The 20543-nt window shown below is 57.6% G+C and overlaps 1 protein-coding gene across 1 annotated transcript in view; it reads left to right on the forward strand.

Moving 5' to 3' along the window:
• The first annotated feature begins 9561 nt into the window (after positions 1-9561).
• The window catches only part of GAREM2 (GRB2 associated regulator of MAPK1 subtype 2), a 44237-nt gene continuing 33255 nt past the window's right edge, over positions 9562-20543 (forward strand). Inside the window, exon 1 of the mRNA XM_084622971.1 lies at positions 9562-9694. Within this exon, the coding sequence (XP_084479097.1) occupies positions 9583-9694 (112 nt within the window). The 5' untranslated portion in view covers positions 9562-9582. The remainder of the gene's footprint in view (positions 9695-20543) is intronic.

Genomic DNA, 20543 nt, shown 5'->3' on the forward strand with positions numbered 1-20543 from the left:
GTTAAGGCTCCTACTCCTTCTTGGGATTTCAACCTGGAATTTAGTTACCTCATGGGACCTCTGTTTGAACCTATTGCAACTTGCTCCTTTCTTCACTTATCTATGAAGATGGTCTTTCTAGTAGCTATCACGTCAGCCCACAGGGTTGGGGAGACTGGGGCCTGGGTGGCCGACCAGCCCCACATTTGAGGTATTTTTCAAGGATAAAGTCTTGTTCTGGCTGCACCCTAAATTCTTACCTCAAGAAATTCTTACCTGTCGGATTTTTCTCTTAACCATCTATTCATCGACCAGTGTTTTCCTCTACACCAGATACGTCTCAGTGTGAGACCTCCTTCCCTACATTAGCTGTGAGATGGGCAGTGGCTTTTCATTGAGCTAAAACAGCCAAGCAAGTTTGGAGATCACCTAGACCACCTCCCTCGCAGAGAGATCTGAGGGGGCCACACCCAGACTTTCGAGGTGTGGCCCCCTCAGATCTCTCTGAGCTGGTGCTGTACCTTGCCCAGGAGAATCGTGCACTCTGCCAGATCACAGGCAACGGCCACAGCTTTCCTCGGGTACGTTGCAGTGTCCAAGACGTGCGGAGCCGCTCCGTGGGCCGCATGCTCGTTCTAAACGCTGCGCCTCGCTCTGGGCCGTCTCAGCTGGTGCGGAGCCGGGTGCTGCTGTAGTCTCTTCAGTCTTGGACTCCTTTCCAAAGCTACCTCTTCCCTGGAGGGGGGAGACTGTCTGGGGGCAGAGCACCCCCAGGGGCGCTACTCGGAGAAAAAGCGTTACTCGCCTTGTGCAGAACCGGGGTTCATCGAGACGTGGCCGCCTCTGGTTGCTCCATGACCCGGCTTCGCACTGTTCTTTGCTGGCCGTTTGGATGGAGAAGCAACCGAGGGTGGTTCGCCCGAGTGGGCCTGTCTCCCCTCGGTGCGCGGGCCCAACGGACACTGAAGCCCTCCGATCGAGGGCTCGAGAGGCACCTGCTCCCCGGCAGTGGAGCGCCCTCAGGGACGCGCATCTCGAAGCACGGCCGTCGCTACACGTGGTGAGGTCAGGCTCCTAGCTCTGCGTTTAGGCACCTCGGTCACACGGGCTGGCCTTTCGGGCAGGCTGAGAGCCTGCTGCTCCCGCTGACTTCAGGGGCAGCCATCATTGCTCAGGGCCTCCGAAAACCAGGCCCTGCCTTTAAAGGTCTAAATCTGGAATGTGGCAGCGTTCGGCCCCCGGGTTTCACAATGCTGCCTTCACTGTTCTCCTCCCTCCGCAGTCGGCATGCGGTTGTGCCCAGAGCCCGGACCTGAACCCTCCCCACCTTCACTTGCGGAGCTGCAGAACCTGGATTTAATGCTATTTCTTGAATTCCATGAGAGCACCTTTGGAAGTCGGCCAGTGGTGACCTCTGGTGCTGCACTGCTACGCCGTCTGCTAGGATGGCCGCAGCCATATCGAGTACCTTCTGCTCATGAGTCAAAACACGAGGGGTCTAACTGCCACCCACAGCACTGCAAACTGCACCATGTGTCTGGGCTCTGCGCTTGGATGGCTTCACCCGCAAGAGAGATCAGAGCAGCCGCATTTCACAGGCAAGCCTGCTGGAAACATGCAAAGCAGGACAGAAAGTAGCTTGTCCATGCACAGGTGTATGGGCCTGCCGTTGTCCCACCTTGGGCCGTGATCTTCTCCGTGCTCCCAGAGTTGGGTCTGGGCAATGTTTTGAGACCTTCCAGGAAAACCTGGGTGCTGCAGGACGTGATGATGGATCTTTTCCTTCCCAGTCAGTAGTGAACCAACACCCCTAGGAGGCGCTGTGCCTCTTTTGCATGAGATGTCAAACCAAGATTCTTCCATTCGTCCACCTCTGGTCATTGCATCCTGCATTACAGTTGCATCCTGCCTTTCTGATTCTTCTCACTTCCTGCCTAGCCATGGCACCTGGAGCTGCTGGGTACCACTGCACAGCCTGGCCAGTGTTCTGGGGACCTGCTGGCTGGAAGACACCGAGCAGGGCCAAGCTTTTGTCCGTCTTTATTTGTTCTCAGGAGCTTGGACATGGGGCAAAACCAGGAGTAACGGTAGCGTCCCAGAGCCCATTACCAACGGCTGCCAGGGCCTGGCTCAGCATGTCCCTAGCTTGGAAGGGTGAGTCACAGACCGGTGCCAAGATGCCATCCTCCCCTGAGCTTATGGGCAGCACCAGGCCTCCGTCTGTCACACAGAATGTGTCGTTCTCTGGGGAAAAGCTAATCTCTTCCTCGGCCTTAGAAGCCGTGAGGGAAGTGTCCATTATGGTCCGGAAATCCAATCTGGCTCTAATGGAGGGGGAGGGGTATGCCACAGACGGCTGAGCTCCTCTGGGCTGCCAGCCAAGGGGAAATACACCCGGGGAACCAGGGTTTCGGGGATGGCGGAGAGCTACTCAGCCAGCTGCCTTGCAGGATTGCAGTGAGAGCCAAGTCCCTGTCTTTATCCTTATCTCTGTGCTTGCTCCTGGGCAGGATCATAGAATCATAGGGCTGGAAGGGACCTCGAGAGGTCAGCTATTCCAGTCTCCTGCCTCCTTGGAGAGGGGTGAGCGACTCATTGATCAATTACTTTTTATTTCTTAAAATCAGTCCAATAAAACCATTCACAAATCTCCCCATGGACTCCAACACCCTGTAGCGTTCAGGGCCTGTGGGGTGGGATTTCCACATAGCATCAGGACTCAGACATCTGTCCGTCTGCAAACTCCCCTACGCTTGGCCATCCCACAGAGTGGCTGAAACAGCCCAGTCTGTGTCTTAGAACAGGCATTCAAGGAAAGCTGGGGATTGAACCAGGGACCTCCAGAGCTGGAAGCATGAGCTGCCATAGCTTGGGCTCCAGATGAGAGGCTCCTCACCTGCTCGCTGTAGCAATTCCAAACCTCTGTGGATGGGCCCAGAAAGAGACCTGTAACATACACTCACCGGCGGGGGGAGGGTGACAGGTGCAGCGTCAGAGCCCCTGCATGCAGCTGGTTCTCTGCAGCTGATGTTGCCAATAATTCTCCTCTATGTGCCGCGGTACAGAGGACATCAAGTTCTGCCCTGCTTACATCAGAAAAATCCACTGATGTTTGTGCCACATTAGCCAGAGCAAAGTTTGTCCCAGTCATACAGCTATGAAGCCTCCCAAGAACCCTGGGAGGCATTCTCCCCATCTGACCCTGCAGACAAGCACTGTAACTTGATCAGGGCCCCAGCACGAGCCAGACTGGGGTGGAATTGGCGTTCTGGAGTTCTTGCCTCACTCGGGCCACTTGTAATCCTGCTGCCAGGTGGTGTGAGCAGCCCAAGGGGCTGGGTTCGATGTCTAGGGGTTCCTTTAACATTACAATACAGAACTGGCTCGAGCCCCATCCTATAACCCCGGGCCCCTCTGAGGGGCAATACTCTCCCCTAGCCAGCTCTGCATCTGGGACTACCAATAGAAAATAGTTAACAACAGGGAAAGAGGACCCAGCCTTGATTTGGGTGAAAACCGCAGCAATGATTGCAAAGCACGTAACCATAAATCAACTCCCGCTCCACAGAAGGGTGGGCAGTGTCCCTTGACTCAGTTTCCCACCTTGTGGTGTGAAATTCTGACAGAGGAATGTCCTTTTAACACACCATTCCCCTTTTCTTCTGCTGCATCCCTCTCACAGCTGGCTGTGTGAAATCAGCAAAGGCCCAGAAGCCACGGGTGCCTTCATGTGGGTTCACCTCCCACCGAGGGGCAGGGGTAGAGCAAGGCTTCTGCTGCTACCCACTGTCTTTGTGGCCATTGCTGCCACGGATGCAATGCAATGCCCTGAGCGTCTGCCACTTAGCCCAGTTCTTTGTGCGTTCAGCACTTGGTAATGTCACCGAGAAGCAAGGAACCTCACTGCTACTGGGCGTTGTCTTCCACTGCAATGCTGTCCCCACAGATAAATGTTGATCAATGCAAAGTGATGCACATTGGAAACACAATCCCAACTAGACACCGAAAATGATGGGGTCTGAATTAACTGTTACCACTCAAGAAAGAGATTTTGGAGTCATTGTGGACAGTTCTCTGAAAACATCCACTCAAGGTGCAGTGGCAGTCAAAAAAGCAAACACAGTGTTGGGAATCATTAGGAAAGGGATAGTTAATAAGACAGAAAATACCATGTTGCCTCTATATAAATCCCTGGTATGCCCACATCTTGAATACAGAGTGCAGATGTGGTCGCACCATGTCAAAAAAGAGATATTGGAATTGGAAAAGGTTCAGATAAGGACAACAAAAATGATTAGGGGTATGGAACGGATTCCATATGAGGAGAGATTAGTAAGACTGGGACTTTACAGCTTGGAAAAGAGACGACTAAGGGGGGTTATGATAGAGGTCTATAAAATCATGACTGTTGTGGAGAAAGTAACTAAGGAAGTGTTATTTACTCCTTCTCATAACACAAGAACTAGGGTCACCCAATAAAATTAATAGGCAGTAGGTTTAAAACAAACAAAAGGAAGTATTTCTTCACTCAATCTGTGGAACTCCTTGCCAGAGGATGTTGTGAAGACCAAAACTATAACAGGGTTGAAAAAAGAACTAGATAAATTTATTGAGGACAGGTCCATCTATGGCTATTAGCCAGGATGGGCAGGGATGGTGTCCCTAGCCTCTGTTTGCCAGAAGCTGGGAATGGGCGACAGGGGATGGATCACTTGATGATTCCCTGTTCTGTTCATTCCTTCTGGGGCACCTGGCACTGGCCACTGTCGGAAGATGGGATACTGGGTTAGATGGACCCTTGGTCTGTCCTAGTATGGCCGTTCTTACACCACCATTAATGACGGCTTCTTGGAGCAGCTGGTCCTGGAACCCACAAGAGGAGAGGCAATTCTTGATTTGGTCCTAAGTGGAGCACAGGATCTAGTCCAAGAAGTGAATATGGCTGAACTGCTCAGTAACAGAAACCATAATATAATTACATTTAACATCCCTGCAGGGGGGGGGAATACTAAAGAGACCCATCACAGTAGCATTTAACTTCAAAAAGGGGAACTACACGAAAAGGAGGCGGCTAGTTAAATGGAAATGAAAAGGAACAGTCACAGAATGAAACGCCTGCAAGCTGCATGGACACTTTTTAAAAACAGTAGGATGTTTTTAAACCAGGCATAGTGACAGAGGATGTGGAAAAAGCTGAAGTACTCAATGCTTTTTTTGCTTCGGTCTTCACAGACTAGGCCAGCTCCGAGACTGCTGCACTGGGCAGCACAGTGTGGGGAGGAGGTGACCAGCCCTCAGTGGTGAAAGAACATGTTAAGGACTATTTAGAAAAGCTGGACATGCACAAGTCCATGGGCCCAGATCTAATGTGTCCAAGGGTGCTGAGGGAATTGGCGGATGTGACTGCAGAGTCATTGGCTATTATCTTTGAAAATTTGTGGCGATCGGGGGAAGTCCCGGGTGATTTGAAAAAGGCAAATATTGCACTCATATTTTAAAAAGGGAAGAAAGAACCCAGGGAACTACAGATCAGTCAGCCTCACTCCAGTCCCTGGCAAAATCATGGAGCAGGTCCTCAAGGAATCGATTTTGGAGGAGAGGAAGGTGATCAGGAACAGTCAGCATGGATTCACCCAGGGCAAGTCATGCCTGACCAACCTGATTGCCTTCTAGGATGAGATAACTGGCTCTGTGGATATGGGGAAAGCAGTGGATGTGATATAACTTGACTTTAGCAAAGCTTTTGATACGGTCTCCGGCAGTATTCTTGCCAGCAAGTTAAGGAAGTATGGGCTGGATGAATGCACTATAAGGTGGATAGAAAGCTGGCCAGATTGTCAGGCTCAACGGGTAGTGATCAACATCTCGATGTCTAGCTGGCAGCTGGTATCAAGCGGAGTGCCCCAGGGGTCGTGCCCCAGGGGTCGGTCCTGGGGCTGGTTTTGTTCAACATCTTTATTAAAGATCCGGATGATGGGATAGATTGCACCCTCAGCAAGTTCACAGATGACACTAAGCTGCAGGGAGAGGTAGATATGCTGGAGGGTAGGGGTAGGGTCCAGAGTGACCTAGACAAATTGGAGGATTGGGATAAAAGAAATCTGATGAGGTTCAACAAGGACAAGTGCAGAGTCCTGCACTTAGGACGGAAGAATCCCATGCATGGCTACAGACTAGGGACCGAATGGCTTGGCAGCAGTTCTGCAGAAAAGGACCTGGGGGTTACAGTGGACGAGAAGCTGGATATGAGTCAGCAGTGTGCCCTTGTTGCCAAGAAGGCCAATGCCCTATTGGCCTGTATAAGTAGGAGCATTGCCAGCAGATTGAGGGACGTGATCGTCCCCCTCTATTGAGCACTGGTGAGGCCTCATCTGGAGTATTGAGTCCAGTTTTGGGTCCCCCACTACAGAAAGGATGTGGACAAATTGGAAAGAGTCCAGCGAAGGGCAACGAAAATTATCAGGGTCTGGGGCACATGATTTATGAGGAGAGGCTGAGGGAACTGGGGATGTTTAGTCTTCAGAAGAGAAGAATGAGGGGGGATTTGATAGCTGCTTTCAACTACCTGAAAGGGAGTTCCAAAGAGGATGGATCTAGACTGTTCTCAGTGGTAGCTGATGACAGAACAAAAGGAGTAATGGTCTCAAGTTGCAGTGGGGGAGGTCTAGGTTGGATATTAGGAAACACTATTTCACTAGGAGGGTGGTGAAGCACTGGAATGGGTTACCTAGGGAGGGGGTGGAATCTCCCTCCTTCGAAGTTTTTAAGGCCCGGCTTCACAAAGCCCTGGCTGGGATGATTTAGTTGGCGATCTGTCCTGCTTTGAGCAGGGGGTGGGACTAGGTGACCTCCTGAGGTCTCTTCCAACCCTGATCTTCTATGCTTCTTTGATGACCAAAAAAATGCCATCGCAGCTAAAGAGAATAAAAGAGGCAGTTCGAGATAAAAAGGCATCTTTTAAAAATTGAAACTCAAATCCTGCCAGGGACACAGAAAGGATAAACTCCGGCAAGCCTCGTGTAAAAGTATAACTAAGGAGGCCAAAAAAGAATTTGAAGCGCACGTAGCAAAAGACAGAAAAACTAACAGCGATTTTTTACAGTACATCAGAAGCAGGAAGCGGCCAGACAACCCGGGGGGCCACTGGATGATGGAGGCGCTAAAGGGGCACCCAGGGAGCCATTGTGGAGAACGCGCTGTGCCTCCGTCCCTGGTTGCCAGGCCAGTGGCAGAGGCTGCTCTGGCTCCTGCACCAAGCCAGGGAGTGTGCCCTGGGCTGGCGGGAGCCCCCGACCCCCTCTCTTCCCCCGGCTAGGGCTCAGTCCCGCGGGCCCGCGCGTCCCCGGTTTGTGACCCCTCAGCCAGCAGGGGCTGGGGTGGGTGTCCCGGTCCGGGTACCAGGCTGGGCTGGCCCAGAGGGCAGAGCTGAGCCTGCAGCAGAGCAAGGAGAGGATTGGAGAGTGCCCAGGCGTGGGGGGGGGGACAGGGGCTGGGTTGGGGGGGAGAATCCCCAGACGGGGTGGACCGGGGTGGGTTGGGAAGAGGAGATGGGCAGGGCTGGGGGCTGTGGGGGGGGCGGGTGAGTCCTTGGGCGGGGGCTGGAGGGGCGCGGGGGGGGAATACTCTCGGGGGGGGGGACAGGGGCTGTGTTGGGGGGAGAATCCCCAGACGGGGTGGACAGGGTTGGGTTGGGAAGAGGAGATGAGCAGGGCTGGGGGCTGTAGGGGGGGGCGGGTGAGTCCTTGGGCGGGGGCTGGAGGGGTCCGAGGGGGATACCCTCGGGGGGGGACAGGGGCTGTGTTGGGGGGGAGAATCCCCAGACGGGGTGGACAGGGTTGGGTTGGGAAGAGGAGATGGGCAGGGCTGGGGGCTGTACGGGGGGCGGGGGAGTCCTTGGGCGGGGACTGGAGGCTGGAGGGGTGCGGGGGGGCAATACTCTCGGGGGGGGACAGGGGCTGTGTTGGGGGGAGAATCCCCAGATGGGGTGGACAGGGGTGGGTTGGGAAGAGGAGATGGGCAGGGCTGGGGGCTGTGGGAGGGGCGGGGGAGTCCTTGGGCGGAGGCTGGAGGGGTGCGGGGGGGGGAATACTCTCGGGGGGGGACAGGGGCTGTGTTGGGGGGAGAATCCCCAGACGGGGTGGACAGGGGTGGGTTGGGAACAGGAGATGGGCAGGGCTGGGGGCTGTGGGGGGGGCGGGGGAGTCCTTGGGTGGGGACTGGAGGCTGGAGGGGTGCGGGGGGGCAATACTCTCAGGGGGGGACAGGGGCTGTGTTGGGGGGAGAATCCCCAGATGGGGTGGACAGGGGTGGGTTGGGAAGAGGAGATGGGCAGGGCTGGGGGCTGTAGGGGGGGGCGGGGGAGTCCTTGGGCGGGGGCTGGAGGGGTGCGGGGGGGGGAATACTCTCGGGGGGGGGACAGGGGCTGTGTTGTGGGGAGAATCCCCAGACGGGGTGGACAGGGGTGGGTTGGGAAGAGGAGATGGGCAGGGCTGGGGGCCGTAGGGGGGGGCGGGGAGTCCTTGGGCGGGGACTGGAGGGGTCCGAGGGGGATACCCTCGGGGGGGACAGGGGCTGTGTTGGGGGGAGAATCCCCAGATGTGGTGGACAGGGGTGGCTTGGGAAGAGGAGATGGGCAGGGCTGGGGGCTGTAGGGGGGGCGGGGGAGTCCTTGGGCGGGGACTGGAGGCTGGAGGGGTGCGGGGGGGAATACTCTCGGGGGGGGACAGGGGCTGTGTTGGGGGGAGAATCCCCAGACGGGGTGGACAGGGGTGGGTTGGGAAGAGGAGATGGGCAGGGCTGGGGGCTGTAGGGGGGGGCGGGGGAGTCCTTGGGCGGGGACTGGAGGCTGGAGGGGTGCGGGGGGGAATACTCTCGGGGGGGGACAGGGGCTGTGTTGGGGGGAGAATCCCCAGACGGGGTGGACAGGGGTGGGTTGGGAAGAGGAGATGGGCAGGGCTGGGGGCTGTAGGGGGGGCGGGGGAGTCCTTGGGCGGGGACTGGAGGCTGGAGGGGTGCGGGGGGGGAATACTCTCGGGGGGGGGCCAGGGGCTGTGTTGGGGGGAGAATCCCCAGACGGGGTGGACAGGGGTGGGTTGGGAAGAGGAGATGGGCAGGGCTGGGGGCTGTAGGGGGGGGCGGGGGAGTCCTTGGGCGGGGACTGGAGGCTGGAGGGGTGCGGGGGGGGAATACTCTCGGGGGGGGGCCAGGGGCTGTGTTGGGGGGAGAATCCCCAGACGGGGTGGACAGGGGTGGGTTGGGAAGAGGAGATGGGCAGGGCTGGGGGCTGTGGGGGGGCGGGGGCAGGGGAGTCCTTGGGCGGGGGCTGGAGAGGCGCGGGGGGGGCAGGGGAGTCCTCGGGCTGGGGGCGGAGCCCGGGGGGGATGGGGGGCGGGCCGGGGGGCGGGCCGCTCCCGCTGGGGTTGCAGCCGGAGCCCGGACCCCGCGCGGTGAGGGCGGGAGCCGCGGCCCCGGAGCCCCCCCCCCCCGCCGCCCTGGTGCTGATGCTGCGCCCGGCCGGGCTGCTGCCGCCGGCGCCCAGCCCGGCCGCCCCCCGGGGCCCCCGCGCCTGAGCCCGGCCAGGGGCGATGCGGCTGCCGGAGAGCGATGGAGAAACTGGCCGCCGGGCTCGCCCAGGTCAGCTGGAGCTCGGGGGCGCTGCCCCTGGATGTGATCGTCAGCAAGTGCCGCCTGCCCACGCTGGTGCGCCTGGGGCCAGGTGAGGGGCGGGCCGGGGCCCGGGGGCCGGATCGGGGCCAGGCGAGGGGCGGGCCGGGGCCCGGGGGCCGGATCGGGGCCAGGCGAGGGGCGGGCCGGGGCTCGGGGGCCGGATCGGGGCCAGGCGAGGGGCGGGCCGGGGCTCGGGGGCCGGATCGGGGCCAGGTGAGGGGCGGGCCGGGGCTCGGGGGCCGGATCGGGGCCAGGCGAGGGGCGGGCCGGGGCCCGGGGGCCGGATCGGGGCCAGCGTCGCGGCAAAGTTTCTAGGAGATTTCACTGGGGAAATTTACAAAGAAGAAGAACTCCCCCCGCCCCCTGCCATCTTCTCCCACCCCCCAGCCCTCTCTCCTGACCCCGACCCCCCTGACCGTCCCCGCCCCGCTCCATGGGAAGCGCTGGGGGTCGTTGCTGCGCCCCCCGCCCGGCTCCTGGGGGCCGGGGTGGGGGGCAGCCCGGGCGGGGGCCGTGGCTGGCTGCCCGGCGGGGGTGCTGCGGGCGGGCCGGGAGAAGCGGGCTGTGCCAGCAGCAGGCGCTGCCCTGAATGCTAATGGCAGCGGCCGGTCCTGCCCGTGTGAATGGGGCCGGGGCTCTGCCCGGGGAAGCGAAAGACTCTGGCCCCGGAGCGCAGACACCTCGCCCCCCAGCTTCCCGGGGCCCCGGAGCAGCCGGGCATGGCCGGCCCCAGTCCTGCCTGCAGGGCTCCCCCAGAGCAGCTCGGAGCTCAGAGCACCAGAGGGTGCTCTCCTGGGGGGAGGGGACATCTGGAAACGGGGGGCTCTGGGAACTCCCCTTGTCTGGGCGGAGGGGAGTCCCCATCCCGCCCCCAGCAATGCAGGACCTACAGGGTTATTATTTACTTGCATTGCCCCAGCCACTAGGAGCCCTAGCCCTGGACAGGGCTGGCTGGGTCCCTCGGCTGGCTTGTCCCATGTTCCTCCGCCAAAGAGCCCAAACCCATCCTGTGGCCGCAGCTTTGTAGGCTGTGTGAGTTGCCAGGGTGGCTGCGGGGCTCTGGCGTGGGTGTGTGCCCCCGGCCACGCGTGTGTCCCCGTGTGTTCTGCATGTGTGTCCGTGTACAGAACTAGCCCCAGGACGGTGCAGCTCGGAGGAGCTCGGCTCAGACTGGCTCGTGTAGAGACCTTCGAGAAATGTACGGAGCAGATAAAGTTTCATACAAGGCAGCATCGCTGACAATAATGGGCAGGAGTTTTCCAAGCCCCTTTCTTTGCCAGCCCGGGGAGGGGCTGCTGAGGGGCAGAGCGGGCGGTGGGGCTGTTGGGTTTCTCCTCTGTAGAGCACTTGGCTGCCAGGTTTTCTTTTTCCTTGTGACTGACTTGCCTCTAAAGCCAGCTCCGGATAATGGCTTATGTCCCTTTTGTCTGAGAACCTCGGGAGAGCCTAGGGGGCGGGCACAGATGCCAGTCAGTAATAAACAATCCCCACCAGTCTATGGGGCAGAGGAGGGACGGCCAGCCGGCTCTGAGGGATTGGAGCTAGGAGAATGGAGAAGGAAATAAGCCAAGGGGATTTCAGGCTGGAGCACAGGAATGATCTCCTATGGAACGGAGTGTCCAGCGACATGGTGCAAGCCCCCTCGCTCCATCACTTAAAGCTTAATTGAGCTGAGCCCTGGAGAAGAGACTCATAGGAGCAATGTGACCTGCTTGAGCGGGAGCGGGATGGGCTGGATGGTCCAGTGGGGCTTTTCCAGCTCCTAAATTCTCAGTGTTAGCCCCCGACTCCCACTCCCAGGGGACGTCACTTGGCTGGAGCAATGGAAGTTGGAGACAGGTGAATCCAGCATGTCCCTGCTGAGCTTTGAGGCTTGTCTAGGGTTTTCTTCCCTGTGCTCTGGCCCAGGCCCCACCCCCACTGGTCCTAGTTTCACGGCTATACATGTTTTCATCCCAGAGCTCAAGTCTGCATGAGATTTAGTTACAGTGAAAGTCCCTGGGCTGGGATGTTCCTCACTAGGCCCAGTGGCTGTCTGGGATCACAGCTGTGCCGCTGAGCTCTGGGGAATTGTCCTGTCTGGCATAGCATGCTTGAGTGGGAGTTGAGGCAGCTTGCCCTCTTCTCTAGTCCACATAAGGGGAATCCAGTCCCCCGAGGCTTACCAGAACCATGGCTGAACTTAGGCAAACTTTCAGCTGAGCCTCCCCCTCAAAGAGCCGGGATTATAGTGCCCATGTCTCTCGCTGATGAGTTAGACGCCGGGTACCAGAACTCTGTTGTTTGGCTGGAATTTTATTAACTGCCAAATTCAAACTCAGCTGGACAAAAGCCTGGAGTTCTTACATGTGACATGTGCTCCTCTGAAAGTGACCCGGCAACGGTGCTGTGGGGCTGCACGCTTCGTGTCAGACGCGCTCGGGTTACAAGTAAGAAGCTGTGGGTGTTTCTTCCTGGCGCCAGGCCTACAAACCCCACCTGGAATCTGAGACAAGAGCAGGGCTTGTTCCTTCCCGTTTGTAAGTGCCTGTAATAAAGGTTCTGCAAGCAGAGCTGTAGAATCCTAGAAGTGTGGGACTGGAAGGGACCTCGAGAGGTCGTCTAGTCCAGCCCCCGTGCTGAGGCAGGGCCAAGTAAACCTAGACCAGCCCAGACAGGCGTCTGTCCAACCTGTTCTTAAACACCTCCAGTGACGGGGATCCCACAACCTCCCTGGGAAGAGGATGCCAGGGCTTAGCTAACTTTATACTTAGAAAGTTTTTTCTGCTATCTAACGAAAATCTCCCTTGCTTCAGATTAAGCTCATTTCTTCTTGTCCTTCCTTCAGTGGACATGGAGAACAATTGATTGTCATCCTTTTTATATCAGGGGGTAGCCGTGTTAGTCTGTATCCACAAAAACAACGTGGAGTCCAGTGGCACCTTAAAGACTAACAGATTTATTTGGGCATAAGCTTTCATGGATAAAAAAACACTTCGTCAGATGCTTTTTATGACAGCCCTTAACATATCTGAAGACTTATCAGGATCCCCCTTAGACTTCCTTTCTCAGCACTACACATGCCCCATTTTTTAAACCTTTCCTCAGGGGGCAGGTTTTCTAGAGCTTTTGTTAGTTTTGTTTCTCTTCTCCGGACTCGCTCCAATTTGTCCACATCTTTCCTAATGTGCAGGGCCCAGAACTGGACATAGGGCTCCAGCTGAGGCCTCCCCAGTGCTGAGTAGAGCAGGACAAATTATCTCCCGTGTCTTACATACGCCACTCCTGATAATACACCCCAGAATGCTATTAGGCTTTATTGCAACTGCATCACATTGCTGGCTCATATTCAATTTGTGATCCACTGTAATCCCCAGATCCTGTTCAGCGGTGTTACTGCCTAGCCAGTTGTTCCCCATTTTGTTTTGATTTTTCCTTCCTAAGTGTAGTACTTTGCATTTGTCTTTATTGAATTTCATCAGGTTGATTTCAGACCAATGGTCCAGTTTGTCGAGGTCATTTCGAATTCTAACCCTGTCCTCCAGAGTGCTTGCATCCCCTCCCAACTTGGCGTCATCTGCAAATTTGATGTGTGTGCTCTGCACTCCATTGTCCAGTCATTAATGAAAATATTGACCAGTGCTGAGCCCAGGACTGACCCCTGTGGAACCCCACTAGATACGATCTCCCAGGTGGACAGGGAACCAAGTGCCCAGGGGCCCGGGCAATTTAAAAGGGCCCGGGGGTCCCCAGCTGCTGCTGCCAGCAGTGCAGTGGGGTTACGGCAGGCTTCTTGTCCGCCCGCGCTCCGCGCCACTCCTGGAAGCGGCTGGCACGTCCTGCGGCCAATGGGAGCTGCAGGGGCAGTGTCTGCAGCCAGCGGCGTGTGGAGACCCTTTGGGCCCCCCGCCTGGGAGCCGCTGCCGGAGGGGTGAGCCAGTCGCTTTCAGGAGCCGCACGAGGTAAGCACCTACCCCCGATCCCCTCCTGCACCCCAAACCCCTGCCCCAGATCTAGAGCCTGCTCCCAAACTCCCTCCCAGAGCCCGACCCCTTACCCCCCGCCCCAGCCTGGGGAAAGTGAGTGAGAGTGAGCAACGGAGGGAAGGGGGATGGCATGAGCAGGGGGCGGGGCCTCAGAGAAGGGGCAGGGGCGTGGTTTCAGGGAAGGGGCAGGGCAATAAGCGAGGCAAGGGTCTTTGGATTTGTGCGATTAGACAGTTGGCACCCTACCGAGCGGGCATGTGGAAGCCCTGGCTGTGCCGGAAGAGCGCGCCCAGCACCGCCCAAATGTCAGCATCTGTGCACGGGGGCCCATTGACTGTTCTGCCCTGGGGCCCAGAATTTCTGTCAACGGGCCTGGAACCAGTGATAACTACTCTTTGAGTCCGGTCAACCAGTTGTGCACCCACCTTACAGTAATATCATCTAGCCCACGTTTCCCTAGTTTGCTCATGAGAATGTCATGTGGGACAGTGTGAAAAGCCTCACTAAAATCAAGATCTATCACATCTACTGCTTCCCCCAGCCACTAGGCCAGTAACCCTGTCAAAGAAGGAAATTAGGTTGATTTGGCATGATTTGTACTTGGCAAATCCATGATGGATGTTCCTTATCACCCAGTTATCGTCCAGGTGCTTACAAACGGATTGTTTAAAATTTGTTCCAGTATCTTTCCAGGTATAGGAGTTAGGCTGCCTGGTCTGTAATTCCCCAGATCCTCTTTGTTCCTGTTTTTAAAGACAGGTCCTGTGTTTGCCCTTCTCCAGTTCTCTGGGACCTCACCCGTCCTTCAGCAGTTCTCAAAGATAATTGCAAATGGTTCCGGGATTGCTTCAGCTACTTTCTTTAGTACCCTGGGATGAATTTCATCAGGCCCTGCTGACTTGAATCCATTGACTGTATCTACATCTCCTTTAACCTGATCTTTCCCTAGTTTAGCTTCCTTCCTTCCCCTCTCACAAATCTTGGGAGACAGGCCAGTCCTTGCCTACAGACAGCCCCCAACCTGAAGCAAATACTCACCAACAACCACATACCACACAACAGAACCACTAACCCAGGAACCTATCCTTGCAACAAAGCCCGTTGCCAACTGTGCCCACAGATCTATTCAGGGGACACCATCAAAGGGCCTAATAACATCAGCCACACTATCAGAGGCTCGTTCACCTGCACATCCACCAATGTGATATATGCCATCATGTGCCAGCAATGCCCCTCTGCTATGTACATTGGTCAAACTGGACAGTCTCTACGTAAAAGAATAAATGGACACAAATCAGATGTCAAGAATTATAACATTCATAAACCAGTCGGAGAACATTTCAATCTCTCTGGTCACGCAATCACAGACATGAAAGTCACTATCTTAAAACAAAAAAACTTCAAATCCAGACTCCAGCGAGAAACTGCTGAATTGGAATTCATTTGCAAATTGGATACTATTAATTTAGGCTTAAATAGAGACTGGGAGTGGCTAAGTCATTATGCAAGGTAGCCTATTTCCCCTTGTTTTTTCCTACCCCCCCCCCCCCCCCCGGGACGTTCTGGTTAAACTTGGATTTATGCTGGAAATGGCCCACCTTGATTATCATACACATTGTAAGGAGAGTGGTCACTTTGGATGAGCTATTACCAGCAGGAGAGTGAGTTTGTGTGTGTGGTTTTTGGGGAAAAAAAAAAAGTGTGGGGGGGTGAGAAAACCTGGATTTGTGCTGGAAATGGCCCACCTTGATTATCATACACATTGTAAAGAGAGTGGTCACTTTGGATGGGCTATTAGCAGGAGAGTGAGTTTGTGTGTGGGGGGGTGGAGGGTGAGAAAACCTGGATTTGTGCTGGAAATGGCCCAACTTGATGATCACTTTAGATAAGCTATTACCAGCAGGAGAGTGGGGTGGGAGGAGGTATTGTTTCATGGTCTCTGTGTATATAATGTCTTCTGCAGTTTCCACGATATGCATCTGATGAAGTGAGCTGTAGCTCATGAAAGCTTATGCTCAAATAAATTGGTTAGTCTCTAAGGTGCCACAAGTCCTCCTCTTCCTTCCCCTTGTCATTAATATTAATTGTGTTGAATATTTGGTCACCATCAACCTTTGAGTGAAGACTAAAGGCATGAAACACCTCGGCCTTCTTGATGTTAGGACCCAGCCTACACTTAACATTTACACTGACATCGCTCCATTGCTGAGGGGTATGTCCTCAGGGACCTGCTTTGCCCCCATTGGCCTCCTGCTCCTTCACACGCTGTGGAACGGGCTAGCCTGCCTCTTTAAGGGCCAGGAGCTCTGGGGCTTGCCAGCTCTGTTTGCTCAGCCCCACCTGGGCCATAATTAGCTTTCTCTCAGCGGGAGAGGCGGAAGCCCCCGAAAAGTGTGCGGGGAGTGCCACGGGTGCCCATGCCCGCACCATGCTGTGCTGCACTGTCCCTCGAGACCCCGCCCCTGCACCGCCCTTTTCCCCAAGACCCCGCCCCACCTCTTCCCACCAAGCCCCTCCCCACTCGTTCCCCTCCTCCCCTCCCTCCATCACTCGCCCTTACGGCCGGCCGGTAAAAAGTGGGAGGGTAAAGCCCCCCCGTTCCAGCGCCCCTGTCTCCCAGCCTAAGGGGGCTGGACTAACTGGGGTCCGGTGGCAGCCTGAAAACTGGGGCCTCCCAAACCGGCTGTGAAGACTCAGGCCATGCGTATGCTACGGGTGTGCCGAGGCTCCGCTGCTCTGGCACCGTTGTGTGGAAGTTTCCGACCGCGCCGGCAGGCTGTTTCCATCCCTGTAAGTAACCCAGCAGCTAAGAGGCAGTAGCTTGATCGGCAGAAGTGTTCGTCCACTGACCGAGCCCTGTCTACCCTGGGGGTGAGGGCGGCATCGCGGGGTGCGGGTTTCATACCCCTGAGCCCTGCAGCCACATCGATCTCCACTGGCAGAGTGGCCCAGGCCTCGGTGTGGGAGGGGCCCGGCGCAGAGCAAGCGGGGCTGGCAGAAGGCGGGCACGCCCAGGAAGTCAGCTGGGAGTCAGCGCTCTGCCCCCAAGTGGGGAGAGTTAAAGGGTGCCCGGGAGGCGGGCTAAAGAGGAGCCCAAGGGGGCAAACAAACTCTTGGTTTGTTTGGACTTCTGTTATCCTGGAAAGGGTTAAATGTTAGTTATTGACTTGGCTGGGGGGGGCTAAGTGCTGGCACAGACTCCACCCTGTGTGGGGAAGCCTGGGGGGGGGAGGGGTCTCCCACCTCAGAGGAGGAAGTTGAGGCAGGGAGGGCCTGCAGCACCATGACAGGGCAGCCCTGTCCCCTTCCCTCTCGACTCCCTGGGCAGCCTGGCTGTCTCTGGAGGGTTTCCACAGGCGCGGCTGACTGGAACTCACTCCAAATGCTGGCCCGCAATCGGGCACGGAGGGGCAAGGCCAGAGTTCCCTTTTTTGGGATCCTTTGGGGGCACTCGGCACTGGGACGGGCTGGGCCCAAAGGGCCTGCTCCGTAGTTCACTGGAAAGCCCCCCATTGAGGCCAGTCAGCTTTTGATCAGGCCCCACGAGGGGGAAGGTAGGTGGGTTTTACAGGGTTCTTGTCCCCAGCACCATTAACCTTTAGATGTAAACCCCGCTGGGGTCATACCCAAGTAACTCGTACGCGGGTGACGGTATTGCCCTCTAGTGGCTGCAGCCCGCAGGCAGGACAAAGGCTGTACCACGGTAGAGCGAGGGGCGTGCGCTCTTTGCAGTAGACCGGGGTGGCCAACCTGCGGCTCCGGAGCCCCATGCGGCTCTTCAGACGTTAACAGGCGGCTCCTTGTCCAGGCACCGACTCCGGGGCTGGAGCGACAGGTGCCAACTTCCCAGTGTGCCGGGGGGTGCTCACGGCTGAACCCCCGGCTCTGCCCCAGGCCCTGCCCCCACTCCACCCCTTCCCGGCCCTCCCCTGAGCCGGCCGTGCCCTCGCTCCTCCCCCCTCCCCCCCAGAGCCTCCTGCACGCTGCAAAACAGCTGATTAGTTGGTGCAGGGAGGGAGGGGGAGGCGTTGATCAGCGGGGCTGCCGGTGGGCGGGAGGCGCTGGGGGCTGGGGGGGAGGAGCGGATGTGGGGGGGCTGCTGATGTATTACTGGGGCTCTTTGGCAAAGTACATTGGTAAATTCTGGCTCCTTCTCAGGCCCAGGTTGGCCACCCCTGCATAGAAGGATGGGGTTGTATCCCTCCCCTTTCCAGGCTGGCTGTCGGCCACTCACAGGAATTCCTGCGGGCCCCAGGTGCTCAGGGATGAGCTAATTATGGAGGCTCTGCCTGTGTTACAAACTGTCATGTTACCAGTTTATTGCTGGATCGATTTCCACTTCCTCTTGGAAGGCGGGGGCTGGGGCTGCTGCGGTCCAGCTTCTCGGAGCAGCACCAGGGAGGGGAGGTGGCCTGAAGTGTCCCGGCTCCGGAGCTGGGAGCCTGCCTACGGAAAGGCTTCGCACCCAGGAACAGATCAATATCCTTAGATGTACTGAGGAGGCAGCTTTGGGGGATTTGCTTTAAAATCTAGGACTATCTGTAAGGCAGTCCTGGACTAGGAGCAGTGCTGCTTGGGGTCCTGGGTGAACCAGTCTGGACCGAGTAACTCAGCTTCATCCCACTACACCTGCCCCTTTCCCACCTGTGTAGCACCCGAAGTATCCCCCTCGCTCCGGGGTGCTGCACCCTCCAAATACGTGCAGGCTCCTAGCAGGCCACTAAGGTCTCTTCCCCCAATTAGCCATTCTCCCTCCCCAGGACGCAGCCCCTCCAGCCCTGGCTCTTTCCTGTAGCTCTTCCTGGTCTCCCTCAACTTCTCAGGAGCTGTCTGCTTGCAAGGCACCTAGAACGTGAGCCTCGACGTCCCCGTCGCCCCCGGGCTGCGTGTCCTTGAGCGGGCCGGGCCGTGTGAGCCCCGGCACCCACCGCGCACAGCCAGCCAGAGCACACAGTTGCGATGGCTTTCCGTGTGCGATCTCTCTCCCGGCAGCAGCAGCAGCCACACAAAGGGGCTGTCTTTGCGGCCCAGGCCCGCTTGCCAGCAGCTGCCAGAAGGGGCCGGTTGGATTTCAAGTCCTTGGACCTTTGCAGCTTTTCCCTAGTAACTGTTGCTGAGGTTCGCAGAACAACATTCGGGGAGGGCTCCCTGCCGGCCGGCCGCCCCTGGCACAGGCTGCTTGGAGAGCCGCGGCCCTGGCATCCCAGACGCTGGTCCCGACGGGCGCTTTGGGAGGCCATGGACCAGACAGCCAAGGGCTCAGAGCAGAGCAGCGGATGGGAAGGTGGGGAGAAAAGGGGGGTGGGTGGAGCCCTGGGTGAACGACGCTGAGTTCTGCCCCTTTGTTCCCAAATGAGTTGCCTGCTGAGGTTTTAAACCAGACCAGCGTCAGTGCGGGAAAAGGTGACGTGGGGACGAGTCTCCCAGCGTCGATCGCCTCCGGTGTGTCACTCGTGACCGGGGGAAAGACGGATTCCTGACCCCGAGTGTGTCCCAGCCACTCCCCAGAGAGCACAACTCGGGTGTTGGTGCAGTTGGTATATTGAGAGCAGGAAGACAGCAGGCTGGACGGACACACAGACGCTTGAGATGCCTTAGTCCTTCGGGAGAGGAAGACTTGTTAGGTCCCATCTAGTCCATCTGCCCCAGGGTCGGGGCAGGGGGATTTTTTGCTTACTGTTAAGGTGCCCCCTCATTCCAGCAGTGGCAGGATGGTCCCAACATCCCTGGTGGGGGGAGGCATGGGCTGTGTTTTCCCAGACGGGGGGCAGCGGGAGGGCAGGCTCATTCCCAGATGTCTTTGTTAGTAACTGGGTCTCTTCCAGTCAGGGTTACCTGAGCTGCTCCAGAAGTGCAGTGATTAGGGTCTGCACTGAGGACACCAGAGACCTGCTTCAAGTCCCTTCTCTGGCACAGGCTTCCTGTAGGACCTTGGTCACGTCACTTACTCTCCCTGGGCTTCCATTCAGTATCTGCACCACCCTGCTTCACAGGGTGGGAGATAAATATGGTAACGATTGGGAGGTCCTGAGGGGACGGGGCCCAGCTAAGGACCTTGGAGAGGATGGAGAGAAAACTTAGCTCAGCTTTGGGCCCAGTGAATGGGGGTGGCCCTGACAACATTGTATCATGATAGCGGCATTATCTGCACCAACTGCGAGCTGCACAGCGGAGCCTGCATGCTTTTCAAGAGGTGCCGCTGACGTCCCCGGCTTCACCTCGCACTTGCTGTGTGTGTTTGTTTGTGCATACATACAAAGCCGCAGGGACACATTTTCTCAGGCCTGCTTGATTTCTCACCCCTTTTCCGAGCCCCTGCTTCAGGCTGTGGGCTCTTCCACCCAACTGGGCTTGAGATCTGGGTCGCGTCAGCCCTGGGGCTGGACAAACCTGACTCCGCAGAAAATGCCGGCAGTGCGAGTGAGAGTGCAGTCTCCTCTCGGCGTAGATACAGAACCAATGCCCCAGTGTGGGGCGAGGGGGCGCTGTGCTGCAATGGGGGGGATGGCTCAGTAGGGGGCGCTCTCCCCCCGGTGTCGGTGCTGAGCCCCATGCCCCAGTGCGGAGTGAGGGGGCGCTGTGCTGCAATGGGGGGGATGGCTCAGTAGGGGGCGCTCTCCCCCCGGTGTCGGTGCTGAGCCCCATGCCCCAGTGCGGGGCGAGGGGGCGCTGTGCTGCAATGGGGGGGATGGCTCAGTAGGGGGCGCTCTCCCCCCGGTGTCGGTGCTGAGCCGCATGCCCCAGTGCGGGGCGAGGGGGCGCTGTGCTGCAATGGGGGGGATGGCTCAGTAGGGGGCGCTCTCCCCCCGGTGTCGGTGCTGAGCCCCATGCCCCAGTGCGGAGCGAGGGGGCGCTGTGCTGCAATGGGGGGGATGGCTCAGTAGGGGGCGCTCTCCCCCCGGTGTCGGTGCTGAGCCCCATGCCCCAGTGCGG

Source organism: Lepidochelys olivacea (assembly GCF_965140295.1).
Source record: "Lepidochelys olivacea isolate rLepOli2 genome assembly, chromosome: 3".
Classification (NCBI taxonomy): domain Eukaryota; kingdom Metazoa; phylum Chordata; order Testudines; family Cheloniidae; genus Lepidochelys; species Lepidochelys olivacea.